Source organism: Choloepus didactylus, chromosome 1 (genome assembly GCF_015220235.1).
Source record: "Choloepus didactylus isolate mChoDid1 chromosome 1, mChoDid1.pri, whole genome shotgun sequence".
Classification (NCBI taxonomy): domain Eukaryota; kingdom Metazoa; phylum Chordata; class Mammalia; order Pilosa; family Megalonychidae; genus Choloepus; species Choloepus didactylus.
The window spans coordinates 105,870,057-105,884,648 of record NC_051307.1 but is presented as its reverse complement, the minus strand read 5'-3'; the positions used below and the strand labels follow the sequence as shown (position 1 = coordinate 105,884,648).

The following is a 14,592-nucleotide window of genomic DNA, read 5'->3' as shown; positions in this document are numbered from 1 at the left end:
ATAAAATATTTGATGGGAAGAAATTTTGACAAACTATTAACAGAGATTAGTTATAGCTGGCAGCACTGAGGATATATTTTACTCTTGAATCTCTACTTTCTTCTGTATTTGTCAATCTTTCTACAATGAACATGTACTAGTTTTATAATCAAGCAAAAATAGGTTAGTAAAAACAATGTTCTTTTCTGACCAACTTTCTGTAAAAAGGTAAAATAGTAAGGAGACAGAGTCAGAGAGACAGCTAAACCATATCTCTTGGCCTGGCTCAGAACTTTGTGCATCCTTATGCATTAGAAAGCAAAGCCCCACACAATCACAGGCCTTCCAAGGAGCAACACATCTCCCACTTTCCAGCACCTGGGAGCACAGCCTGTTGAGGTCATGGCTTCACTAACATCCTCCCCACACATACTGTCCTTGACCCTTCCTCAAAGGCTCCATCACAAGAGTAACACTCTCAGACTGGTCCTAAGAGCAGTAAAAACTACTGTAGTAGGGCAGTGAGGGTTGACAGTACAGAGTCCAACATGGTGGACTTCAAACCCAATTCTTAATCCAGGGTACCTCTGAGTTTGGGTTGGTCACTGCAGCCAGACCTATCTGTGCCCAGACTTTTCTGCTTATAGTCTCTAGAGAAGCCCATGTTCTCCAACTCACCTCCTTTGGGCCAGGTTTTTCTCACTACCTCAAAAGCCTGCTTCTTCCCACACATGAGCTTTGTGAAATTAAAGCCCTGTTATCTAATGCTCTCCATTCTAGTAACTGGATTTACTAATGGATTAACTGCTTCATCATCCAATCAATTCATTCATCCATTTGACAAACATCAATCTCAAGGGCTTTTTGTAAGAATTAAATGAAATGATGTAAGTAAGCTGTTAGACCAGTGCCTGACACTTTGTCAATTAAAGCTTATTAAATTCCTACTCAGTGCCAGACACTGGGAAACACAAAAATAACTAGGGTGTTTTCTTCTCACATGTAAAGAGATAGATTTACTCCTGTTCTAGAAATGAAGAAAAGGAGATGCAGGGGAGTTATATAATTACAGAAATAGCCCAAGATAATAAAAGACTGAGTCAGTTGTCAAACTGGAGTCTCTTGCTGGCCTCAGAGTCCTTGCTCTGCCAACTTCCTACATCCATTTACCAGGGTTTGCTTTCATGGACTGTCTTGGGCTGAAGGGAAATCACTGCATTCTTCAGTAGATTCGATTTCTTCATGTAGCCCAAAGGACTGTCATTTTAGCAGAAAATACTTTTTTAGCAAAGTGAACCAGTTAGCTGACTCCCCCTTTCTCGGCTACTGTTTTCCCTGGCTTGGGCTAAAGTAACATTTCTGCTTGGGTTGTAGCACCATCATGTGGCTTTTCATTTCTGCACACCAGAGGCTGGAAAACATGGGTATAACCACCCTTCCTTGCACACACCCAGTTTTATGTCATTGTTGGAATTTCACCAGGAGACAGTTTTTTTTTCCTGTGTATCCATTTCAGAGATCCCCAGATTTTTCAGTGGCTTTATGTGGGCTTTCGAAAAGCCAAACAAGCAATAAGACTTTTAAGACATTGAGGGCTGCTTTTTCTAGAATCCCAAATATTAAACATAAAAAATTTGACAGTTTAGTATATAAAAATAAGTGTACAAAACTTTTGATTAAAACAAGGTAAATTTGAATTTGCTTTGTGTTTGCCACTTTCCTGATGCGAATTATAACTTTTGCAAAGCTAACTTAGTACTGAGGAGCGAAACCAGGGACAATGCTGAATAGCCTGACCCTCCCATCCCAGCCATAGGATTATGGCTCCTCTCCATGCAAGGAGTTGATAGCAGTTTGGACTTCAGCATAGAAAGTAGAAAATGGGTCCTTGTGATTAGAATGCACCAAATCTATTCCTATATTCTGAGAAAAAACAGGTATATTGAAAAGTCATCTAAGCAGAACTTCCATCTTTTATCCAAATATAATCCTGAGTGAGTATTGATAGCAGAAATGATATCTTATTTATCTTTGCGCTCCCAGGTCCCAGCCTATGTGTGTGCATAGTAGGTTCTTCATAATGAATTGTTGAATGAGAAGTCTGATGTTACTGAATATGGGGGATGGCCTCTGGAATTAACTAGGTGTGCATCCCTGGCCAAGTCCCTTTATCTCTCTGGGCATCAATTTGTAAAATGAAGGAGATAGGACTGGAGGATCACAAAGGTTTCTTCCAGCTCTAACTTCCTAGGGTTCTAAGTAGTAAGAAGGGAGTTGTGTGGATCCTGGTTCTTCAACTTCTACTCAGTACTTGGAAAGAACCAGACATCAGTGTCAGAAAGGAAAGCTCAGGTTTAGTCCTAAACTGCAGAACTGTCAGATGGAGACATTAACGGCTGTCTGTCCTGTTCTGTTCCTCTCTGACACTCCAGTAATCTCAAAGAGATTATATTGTCACACGACCTGGCAACTGTCCAGTCCAGTGCACAATGCCGCCATTTGTGCTTTTAGTTCTATTCTTCCCCAACTCATGTATGGAAGTGAGTTCACCTGGCATATAAGCAGAAAATGTAGTAACTGACTAGGCCAGATACTAGCCATATATAACCACTGATTCCACCTTAAGCCTCTACATGTATCCCCTGTTCTGATCAAACTGGGAGATTTCCCTAACACACCCCGAACTCTCCTTCATTTGGGGGTCTTTGATCACGTTCTTCTCCTGGCCACACAATTCTCTCTTCTACCATCTTCTACCGGCCAATCATACCCATCCTTGAGAGCCACCTCAAATGTCCTCCTAGGTTCCTGCCACCTGATCTTTATTCTCAAGAATGGGAAATCAAAATCCCATGCATCCTTCAGGGTCAGGTCAAACACCTTCTAAGTTTCCTTCCCGCTGGTCTTCACTCCCAAGTGTGGGATGTTAGAAAGTGCAGGATCGTTGGAGTTAGGCCCAAACCCCGTCTCCTCCTTTTGCTCCTCAGGGTCAGAACCTCAGTTTCCATCTGCACAAATTGGGAATAAAAATGCCTACCTTATCTGGTTGTTTTGATTATTAAATAAGATACCATGCATGAAAGCCCCTCCCCAAAAGATCACAATTCCTTGTTTCTTTCCACCTTCCCTTTCTCTCTCTTTCCATCTATCCCTCCCTCCCTCCTTCCTTCCTTTCTCAACTTTCTTAGCATTTTTAAACCTTATCTGTGGGAAAGAGGGAATTCTTTGAAGTTTTGTGCCCTGTGCCTGGTTGAGTATAAGCTTTTTGAGGATAAATACTATCTCTCTGTGTCTCTTTCATTTAGTAATAATTTAGTAAATGTCTGTTGGATGAACTGATATATTTCAGGCACCAAGAGGTAACAAAGCATGAGAACAGAGAGGACTTTTAGGTTGCCCTAGTGTGCATAAGGTGATTATTGGGAAGTCTGGGGCAGAAACCAAGGCTATATGTAGACAGTAACTTCTGCATGGAGTCTAATCTTACTGAAAAATAAGAGGTCTTTAAACTTGAGCTTACTGACTTACAGAGTCATCCATCCCCAGGAGAACCAGCAGTGGGATGGTGGTCATTCCTCCATGCACCCATTCCTTTAGAGACACAAAGCCGTCCTGGTCATAGTCCATTCCTTGCAACATCTCCTTCAATATCTGTGAAATTCAAAGAGCAACAGTTGTCCATTTTTATCCTCAACTTTTCTTCTTCCTTTCTGACCTCTGTTTTCTCTCTCATCCTGGCTCTGTCCCAACCCAACCCTGTAGCCTTGGATAAGCCACCTCAATTCTCTGGGTTCTGGGTTTCTCATCTATCAAATGGAAATAATATTGCTCTATTTGTAGGACTATAAAGAAAATGTATACAAAGTTTCTAATAATACCTGACACATAGGAGTACCAAAATGTAATTATTAGTTGTATCTGGTGGTTAAGCAAAATCTCTAGTTCATTCTAGCTCTAACTTATTTGATCTTTAAACTTCTATTATAAAAATTTAGCTCTGGTGAAATGGTTAGGAGGAATTATTTCAATTATGTCCATACTTTTCCCTGCTGCCTACAAGGTTTCCTATCAGAGAAGTAGGAGGTCAGGATGTAGGATCCCAGAGAAGCTGCCAAAGAATGAGTCTGGGAGAGCCAGTAAACATTTACATCCAAGTCCTGAGTGTGTCCCAACCTCATCTTGGAAGTGCACTCGGAAGTCATGCCATGCTTATGGAAACTCACAGGCCTTAGCTCTGTGGGATCCCACTCCAGGTACTGAGCAATGTGCAGCATTTGGTTGACAATGCAATCCATCTCCTGGAAAAAAAAAAAAACAGGGAGAAATCAACTGAATATATATTTGCAAGAGCAAGACTCAAAATCAAACCTAGTGGGAGAACGGGTAGAGCAGAGTGTGAGAAGTAGCTGGTGCACTTCACGAGAAGCTGGCTCTCTGTTTTTACTGCTGCCTTTGCTTCTGCCTTGACCACAACGCTCAGTGGAGAGTAGATGCTCACAGGAAGCACAGAGCATGGATTAACCAGAGGTATGCAGAAAGCTCCCTGAACTCCTCATGGACTCACCTTCCTTGCTACTGACTTGGTGAGCACAGAAAAAGGACGACTCTTTTCTCCTTCACTGTGGTCATAGTTTCCTCAAATATTTACAAACCAAGAAAAGTCTCTCCTCCTTCTTATCACTCCCCATCCACAGCTTTAGCAACTTGGGATCCATTTATACTCAGCAAGAACCATTTTCAGTTGGATGGATGGCTACTGTGTTGGTCCTAGCTCAGTTACTATGATTTAGATTCCTTTTGGCAACTCCTCTGTTCCCTGAGAACCGTGGTCCAGCCCTGGGTCCATGGCTCCATGAGCAGAAAATTCACGAGGAGTGTGTTTGCCTGATGAGGGGGCCTTTTGATACCAAATCCAGGCTTCATCTAAAACCCCAAAGAATTGTTGGTTGTTAATGAATCAATGTGCTAAGGGAGCTCCTGAAACACACCTACACTGAGAAAGCATTTGAAGTCAAAATTTGAATCACCAGGGAACCATCAAAGATGTTTATGATAAGATTGCTATGGTAACACATTGGTGAACTGAAACGAGGTTCAAAAGTGTTACCTCCATCAGGTAAAATGCTGGATCGAAACAAGCAAGGTGAAATCTAACAGATTTAAAAAACCATTTCATGCAAATTAGAAAATAGTCCACTGAAAAATTGCAGAATGGAACAGTAGATGGGAGCAAAGAGATGAGCAGAAAAGTGGGAATGGGGCTTGGCAGAAGTTTCAATGGAAAAAGAGCTGGTAAATTTGGTTGGAATCAAGATTCATTGAGAGAATAATGGTATTCTGGAACTGAGAAATTAGAGTCAGTCTTGGGCTATGAAAATAGAAGGAGAGTAGGCAGATTTTAGGAACAACTAGTTCCCCAGATGTCTACTCTGGTCAGGCCACATTTGGACATGTAAAGAGTCATGGAGGGTTGGGTTCCATTTGGTTCCATATTTTAAAAATTGCATTGACAAACTGGAGCTTGTTCAGAGTGGATATTTATACCATGCCTCTTGAGAAACAGTGTAGGAATTGGTAAATTTTAGCTTGGAGGGAAATTTAGGGAACATAAGATAAACCTTCAAGTATTTGATGGCCTATAATATAGAATCAATATTCAACTTAGGCTGGTCATTTATAGAGGGCGGAACTATGTACGGGATGGAAGGAAGGAAAGAGCTGAAGGTTGGCCTATTTTGGTCTCCATACTGGGTTGGGGGTGGGGGAGGAGAGGGCAGAAGCAGGTTTTGTGTTGAAAACTGTCCCTGGTGCCAGGGCCATTGCCAGCAGAGGGATAGCTGTCTTCAGGTAGTGACTGAGCATCCTAATCACTGGAAGTGTTCAAAAATAGGCTGGAAGTCTGTTTGCTAGGGATTTTGGGTGGGAAGCTGAATTAGATAACTCTTTTGAGCCTCACTACAGTCCACTCATGTTACCTTCAAAATATATCCAGAATTTAACTACTTCTTATCACCTCCAGTGCCTCCACCAAGTTACCATCATAGCTTGGCTTAATTATTTCCACAGACTCCTAACTGGTATCCCTGCTGGCATCTCTAGTCTATTTTCAACACAGCAGCTAGAGCTATCCTGTTAACATAAGTAAGTCAATCGTATCACTCTTCTAGTCTACGTCTCCAGTGGTTCCCCACCTTTCCAGAGTAAAAGACAAACCCTTTCAACCATCTATAAGACCTGACATGTTTTGCAAACTCCTCCCTCCTCTTCATCACCATTATTCTCTGATCACCTCTGATTACTCACTCTGACCTTATCTGTTCATTCATTCTGCTATCCTAGTTAATCTTCTAATCTTCCAGGCGCTCCTCAGGACTTTTGTGCCTGCTGTTTCATCTGCCTGGAAGACTCTCCCTCTGCATATCCCCATGAGTCACTCCCTCACCTCCTTCAAACATCAGTTTAGATGTCCTCAGGGAGACCTTCCTTGGCTACCCTCCAATGCTTCCTTTCCTTTCTTTATTTTCTTCTTAGCACACACCTCTACCTAACATGCATTTTACCATGTTGTTTAGTGTCTGTGCTTGCACTAGAATGAAAACTGCATGAGGGCATGGAACTTTTTTTAAACTTTTTGTTTGGAAATAATTTCAAACTTTCAGAAGAGTGGCAAAAATAAAATAGCACAAATGACATTCATATATATCCTTATCCAGATTCACCTATTAACCTTTTACTTCATTTACTTATCTTTTTCTCTGTCTCTCTGTATGTGTTTATAAATGTGTGTGTGAGCATGTACACACACACACACACGCACACATGCATACTTACACTTGTGATCTTCCCTGAACATTTGCATGTCAGTTACATACATAATAAGTGCATGGAATTTTGTCAGTTGGCTTCTCTCTTGTATCCCCAGTGCTTAGAATAGTGCTTGATGTAAGGTAGATACTCAATAAATATGTGTTGACCAAATACTTGAGAGTGTAGGATTCTCTGGTTGTTCCCTAGCATGACCCAACCCTCAGCATTGCAATGTGGTTGTAGGGATCCCATAGAGGCACCTTATCTTTAGAGGGCCTTGGCATGGTCATCAGGTGGGCGTGTTCCTCCCTCCCTCCCTCCCTCCTTCCTTCCCTCCTTTTCTTCCTTCCTCCAGGCTGACTCAGCTGCATTCACCTCAACCTCAGAGCCTTCCTTTAAGTGAACCCACCTATAATATTGTCAGCCATGAGGGCAGGGCATGGCTTCCTGTTTGTCTTCTCTCTCTGCCTTCTTCCTTTTATATCACTCCTTTTATTTCATGATCCCTGACCTATCCCTGCCTACTCCTGGGGAGAGGAAGGGTGTCTCAGGCTTTCCCAGGTACAATAGGAAGGGATCATGTGCTCAGAGCAGAGAGAACCAGACTACACTACTAGAGCTAGTGCTCTGGAGTCTGAGAGGAAGCCAAGGGTGGTGCCATAACACCCACCTTTCTATTACCACTTGCCCTGGTCTTGCTGATTCCACTGCCCACCTCCCTGTGTCTCTGAGCCCCAACAGGAAATCGCAGAGGTAATTTCTAAACTGCCTTGGGAAGTTAAACTAGATGAGATACTAAAATATCTCCCTACTCTGAGATTATACAGACCAGGGCTTCTCGAATGAAAAGGTATGTTGGAGTTCACTCTTTCAAAGTAGAAGGTAGGGGAGGGTCTACTCAGATTTCTGCAGGCTTTATTGGGACATTGCTATTCTTATAAAGATGGAACCAAGAGTATTCAGACTCTTCCTCTACCTGCTCTTCCCTCCCCCAGCCTTTCTCAGGCACAGGAGGGATAGATGAAGGGAACTTACCATTTGGTCCAGGAGACCATTCTCATCTCTGTCATAGAGTCGAAACATGACTGCAAAAAAATACAGAGGTGAGGCTTGAGGTGACCTCTAGGAACCAGGGACGGGCTGAGGTTTTGATGCTGCCGTGTGCTTAGATCAGTTTTGGTCATTACTGGGGCAAAGGCTGTTGCAGCCAGTTCACCACCATCCAAGGTGTGGAGTCTGACTTCCTTAAGGAGAGGGTGGAAAGAGGGAGCAGAACAAAGTCACCTGGCTTAGGACTGTCTAAGCAATAACTGGCTGGCGAGATCTAGATCACAAGTGGGATTCCTGTAGAGCATGCACACCTCTCAGGATTACTAGACCATAACTCAGAGCAAATGCCCAGGTGACGATGGGGCAGCACACCAAAATTGTAGATGGGCTGCTGCTTCTATTATATATAGAAAGGGTGCAGGCTACAGAGGTAGGCAGATCTGGCTTTTTAAAATCCTGGCCTTGATGCTTACTACCTCTGTGGTATCAAACAAGTCATTTAACTCTTCAAGCTCAGTTTCCTCATCTATAAAATGGATTATTATGAGACTAATATGCAAATGACCTGCCATGTTTGCAGTGCTTGGAAAGCAGAAAGCACTCAACAGAGGTTATTTTTTTCTATTTTCTTTTATTAACAAATATTTATACGTAGCATTTAATATGTAAAAGTTACTACCCTAAGCACTTTCTCATTTTCATTGACTTAATCCTCAACAATGCTATAAGGTAGTTACTATTCTAGGAGCTATCATATCTCTTTTCCTAAAATGTCAATATGTTATTTAGAAACACCCTCTGTCATGTTATAGCTGCAGGGAGGAGATGCAGAATGACAAAGGTCAGAGAAAGAAATTTGAGTAAAGGAGTAAATGTTCATTTATGAAATCTTGAATCCTGCATTTTTTTCAATGACCTCCTGTCTGGTCTCAGAACTAAGCAGGGTGGAGACAGTGATGAACATTTTTTCATTTTCCTCCCATCTTTTAAAATCTTCATCATGCTTGATTTCTCTCTGGAGTCTCCCTTGATTGATCCTTCCTTGATAAAACCACCCTGCATCTCTCAGCACATAGAGCCATACTATTCCTGCTAGGTTGCCCTTGTGTCTTCCTTTCCTTCTAGACACTTTGATGCTTCTGTACCTTGTGCTTGTTAAGTGGTATATCCCTGGTTGGAGTATAAGCTCTTTAAAAGTAGGTTCATGTCTTTAGATTCTTTGTGACTTCTCAAAATATCTGGGTCAAGGCACTCAACCCAACAGATGGCTAAATGATGTGAAAAAGGACAGACCTTCCCAACTAGCATGACTCTAGGACTCTGGGCCTAGGAATCTGTAACTCTGAGATTCCTTTGGTTCTAACTTACCTACAGAGCAGAACTAGAAAGGCCTGACCTAGCATCCCATTTTTTTAGTGGCATGGCATTGGGCAAGCCATTTAACCTTTCTGAACTCTGTTTCCTTCCATGTAAAATGAGATTAATGAGATCATCTTTCTAGGGTGGTTGTGAGGTTACAATGGGACAATGCATGCAAAATGCTTAGCATTTATAAGGTGTTCATTGGTGAGAGCTATTACTTTTATTATTGCATTGGTGATAGGTGGGATTTCAGGCTATTATTTCCCAAAAGATACATGTTTGGTTATGAAGGAAAAAGTATTAACTTATTTTCAATTATTAAAATCAGAGAGGGATTTGAATTGATTTGATTTAATAAAAAGCAAACCAAAACAAAAACTCTATAGAACAAATGACCATATTTCTGCAATAAAAAATTGCAAGAAAAGAAGTAAGCAAAAGATGGAAGGGAAACCAATGTATTAAAATAGACTGAAGAGCTTAATAACCAATGGCAATGTGTGGTCCTTACTTGGATATGGAGTCAAACAACCAGTTAAAATATATATAAAGTAATTGGGAAAATGTGAATACTGACTAATATTTGATAATAGTAAGGAATAATTTTTAAAAGATGTGATAATGGTGTTGTGATTATGTTTAAGAAAAAGGGTCTGTATATTTTAGCAAACATACTGAAATAGTTACAGATGAAATTATATGGTACCTGGAATTTGCTTCAAAACAATCTGGGTCAGAGGGAATGGGTGGGAGATATAAATAAAATAAGATTGACCATGAGTTGATAATTGTTGAAGCTAGGTGATAGGCACATTGGGGTTTAAAATACTATTCTCTTGACATTTGTATTTGTTTTATAATTTCCATAATAAAAAAGTTAAAAAAATAGTTTCTTTTTATTGCCATACAAGATTAGTCTCTGAGCCACTGATATGAAGAATCTGCAACATTCTTTCTGATAGTTATTAACAAATATAATGCCTAAAGCTCAAATTCTGGCTAAATGTTAGAAATAACTTGACATTTTACTTTTAACATTAACCAGACGAAACAGAAATCTGCTACATTTGCCACCAAATTGCTAGACTTACAATTGTTAACCCTCAACTTTATAAGTGAAACATTAAGCTCAGCTAATGAGAAAACTGTTTCATTCTGGTTTTGCCAAGAGTTAACCTTTGCCAAGCTTTCCTTGTTAATGTTTATGTTCTTGACTAGTTTTATTATTACTTGGAATTTTGAATTTTGCTATAATATGAATTTTTTTTTCTTTAATGTCTACTTAAGTTCCCAAGAGAAGCAAAGAGAGTATATCTTGCTTAACAAGGATCCTATCATCTCCTGTTGTAAAGTTTGCCTGTAGCCTCACAGAGTTCAGCTAAACCATCCCTGGGTGAGTTATCTACAAGACTGCTGTCTCTTTTAGTCACTGTGAACTTTCCTTTCTGCCACCAGCTGATACTCTTCCCCTGAAGATATGTTTTTGAAACCAGTTGTAGAAGCCTCATGAAACCAAGATCAACTCCCTTAATTAGGTAATTAGTCCTCTTTTTCTAGAGGCTTGGGATGGTATGTTAGTTTGAAGCTGTTAAGCACTCCAGAAAAGGCCATGTTCTTTTAATTCATTCCTATGGGTGCAACCTTGTTGTAGGTGGGACATTTTGGTTAGGTTATTTCAAATGAGATGTGAACCACCCCATTCAAAGTGGGTCTTAATCCTTTCGCTGGAGTTCATTAAGGGAGATGACATTAAGAGAAGCTCATACAGAAGAAGTCCCCAGAGGAGCTAAGAGAGGGAGCCACTGAAGCCAGAAGCTGAAAGCAATGAAACCCAAGAGAGAAGGACCAGCAGACACTGGCTATGTGCCTTCCCATGTGACAGAGGTGTCCCAGATGCCAGAAGCCTTTCTTCAGAGAAGGTATCATTCTGTTGATGCCTTAATTTGGACATTTTCACAGACTTAGAACTTAATTTGTAAGCTAATAAATCCCCATTGTAAAAGCTAACCCATTTCTTGTATATTGCATTCCGGCAGCTTTAGCAAACAGAAATGGGGGTGGGATGGGGTGGAGAAATAGGAATAAACTTTAACAAGATAGATGTTGATTTGATTTTAAGAAAGACTAATTCCTCTTATTTCAAGAGTTGTTTGTATACTGAATATCACTGACTATTCACAGATGCTGAAAATCTTTCATTGGAAAATCTACTAAGTGAAGACAGCAGCTTTCTGAATGGAGGCTTTGGGGAAGTCCTTCCAGCAAAGATAAGGCAGTCTTCATCCCTTACTGAGAAACTCCCAGACTCTGGACTCAATATGAAGATCTCAGATGCCCTTCCCATTTTATGCACAACAGCTACTGTGTCCCAGCATGTATTCTGGGAAATGTTGCTCATGTCATTGCTGGCAACCAAACTAGACAATCTCCCCCAAGGAAGCAGGTCAACACTCATGATCTCATATCAATGACAGCATGTTGAGGAATGATGGACAGGAAACTAGATCTTCCAATAGGAAAAAGGTGGAGCCTCTTGACAGGGCGTGTACTTACACTCCAATTTATCCTGAGGTCTCCCCGTCTCCAGCAGGGACAGGTAACAGATGACATCCTTCAGGTACACTATGGGGGACACGGAGCCTGGAGACTGAGCAGCGGGAGCTCTTAGTGGGGACACAGCCACCCGGACTTTAGTTGGTGCTTGCTTCTTGATGGTCTTTGATTCTGTGGTAGGCAAAAGGGAAGCATCCAAGGTTACTTGCTGAATAGTAAACATGAAAGCTCCTTTGTTACCCTTCCTCTTCATGGCTGAGTCAGGAATTTTATACCAGTATCTTCAACAGCTTTGGCTACATACAGATGATCAAATCAGTAATCCTAAAAATCTGGTTGTATAGTTTATAATTTCTGAATAGACCCCAATCTGACCCTTTTAAGATCTGTTTCCCTATAGGAAATTCACCTGTACTCTGAATTTTCAGAAACAACAGTGATTCTTAATATCAATCATCAACTAGTAAATGTCATTTGACCTATTTTTTTGGAGCACACCTGATTTGTAGAAGTAATTTTAGCTGGGATATCAAAATGGTAAATAACCAGCAGTTTATGACATACCCTCTTACAGCTTTCTTACATTTACTGACAAATAAAAAGATATATATTCAAAACAGAAAACAGGATTGACAATCAACTAATATCCAGAAATTAAGAAGAATTTTGACAAACTGTGACACTAACAATTGTATTTATAAAATGCAGAAAAGTGGAGACACAAATTGTACACCAGTCTGGAATGAGTGGAAGGGAAGAGATCTTTGTGCAGAACTTTAAGTAAGTCTCCCAAGCTGTGGAGGCTGGCACCCCTCCCCTACTGGCATGGATGGCTGTCTTGGAGTCTCTCCCTTATGGGAAAAAAGAAGCAGTCTATTCTAGGAGCAAGGGAAGGCAGCTCAACCACACTCCAATTGCAGAATTAATTAACAAATCTGGACTGCTGACTACAAGCTCCAAGAACAGATAGACCTGAAATAAGCACAAAAGGAACTGGGAGGTTGCTCCCCAGCAGAGAGGAGGTGGGTCTGATGAAAAAAACAAAAAACAAAAAACAAAAAAAGCCCCAGAAGATTTTGGAATTGACTGAGCTCAGGATATGGGAAAAGAGTTGTGCCTCAAAAGAAGGGGCACATAGATCCAGGTACGAACTCTGGTTCTTTACTGGCAAACCCAGGGAGCTGGGGATTGGCTCCGTAAAGGATTTTTTCCCTTTTTTAAAAAAATTAGCAGCCATTAAAGAAAGCTGCAGGCATTCTCAGGTTTCAACATTGCCCCAGGTAATGGTGGAATTACAATATATCTGAAAAACAAAGTAACTAGTCAGGTGAAGGCAACTAGTTCCCCAAGAAAAGTGGGGAGCAGGGCCCAGCATAAGTGGTGGCTCTCATGCAGAGAACTCAGACCCCAGGGGCTGGGAAACAGAAACAATTTAGGCCCACCTTCTGCCTCAGCCTCTGCCTCAACCACACCCTTGGCAGAGACAGGGTCTGCTGAGAATTAAAGGTATTGTACCATTTTTTGCTAGTGGGATTAGTGGACTGACAAGTGCCATCTGCTGAGCAGGACAAGGAAAGCACAGGAAAGACTGGCACCCTGCTAGATCTCATCCCCAGACACTGATTACACCCTTTTTTTGAGTCCTATGCCTCTATTGTTTGGGAACATCTGATGGGGATGATCTTATCTGGGAAGAAACTATTCCAAAAGCTTCCATATAGGCAGGGCAATACCAGAAAAACAAGAGCAGAGAAATCCTGATAAGTTAAACAGAAGCTATGCTAGAGGTCTAGAATAAGTTGAACTGGATGTCAAAGAACAGATAAAGAACAAAGACAACCAACAAGAAAACCCTAGGTAAAAGACAGAAAACAATATCCAGAATAAACTAATCAAGGAAATCAGATGCCTAGACATCAGCAAAAAATCATGAGTCATACCAGGAAGCATGAAGATATGCCCCAGTCAAAGGAACAACCTAACACTTCAAATTAGATACAGGAGTTGAAACAACCAATTTAAAGCTGTTCAAACAAATCTTCTAAGTCAAATCAATGAGGTGAAGGAAAATATGACAAAAGAAATGAAGGATATAAAGAAGACACTGAATGACCATACAGAAGAACTAGAAAGCTTCAAAAAAACAAATGGCAGAACTTATGGGAATGAAAGGAACAACAGAAGAGATGTGTTTTTCATCTGTTTACGGATACATAAACAGGAGACTTGAAGAGTCAGAAGAAAGGATTAGTGAACTAGAGGATCTGTCCTCTATATACAAAATAACAGATAGAAAAAGAATGTAAAAATATGAACAGAGTCTCAGGGAATTGAATGACAACATGAAGCACATGAATATATGTGTATGGGTGTCCCAGAAGGAAAAGAGAAGGGAAAAGAGGGCAGCAAGAATAATGGAGGAAATAATCACTGAAAAGTTCCCAACTGTTATGAAAGACATAAAATTATAGATCCAAGAAGTGCCAAGAATAGATCTGACTAGACCTACTCCAAGACACTTATTAATCAGATTGTCAAATGTCAGAGACAAAGAGAATTCTAAAAGTAGCAAGAGAAAAGCAACCCATCACATACAAGGGAAGCTTGATAAGACTATGTGTGGATTTCTCAGCAGAAACCATGGAAGCAAGAAGACAGTAGTATAATATATTTAAGATACTGAAATAGAAAAACTGCCATCCAAGAATTCTATATCTGGAAAAATTGTCCTTCAAAAAAATGAAGGAGCGTTCAAAATATTTTCAGACAGACACTGAGAGTTTATGAACAAGTGACCTGCTCTACAAGAACTACTAAAGGGAGCACTACAGGCAGAAAGGA

General features: G+C 40.7%; 1 protein-coding gene across 1 annotated transcript in view; it reads right to left on the bottom strand.

Annotated features, from left to right (window-relative positions):
* The window catches only part of DGKG (diacylglycerol kinase gamma), a 204,027-nt gene that overhangs the window by 125,796 nt on the left and 63,639 nt on the right, over positions 1–14,592 (bottom strand). The window contains exons 6-9 of the mRNA XM_037838860.1: positions 11,752–11,922; positions 7,822–7,871; positions 4,203–4,277; positions 3,508–3,630 (exon numbers count right to left, since the gene is read on the bottom strand). Coding sequence (XP_037694788.1) covers positions 3,508–3,630; positions 4,203–4,277; positions 7,822–7,871; positions 11,752–11,922 — 419 coding nt within the window. The remainder of the gene's footprint in view (positions 1–3,507; positions 3,631–4,202; positions 4,278–7,821; positions 7,872–11,751; positions 11,923–14,592) is intronic.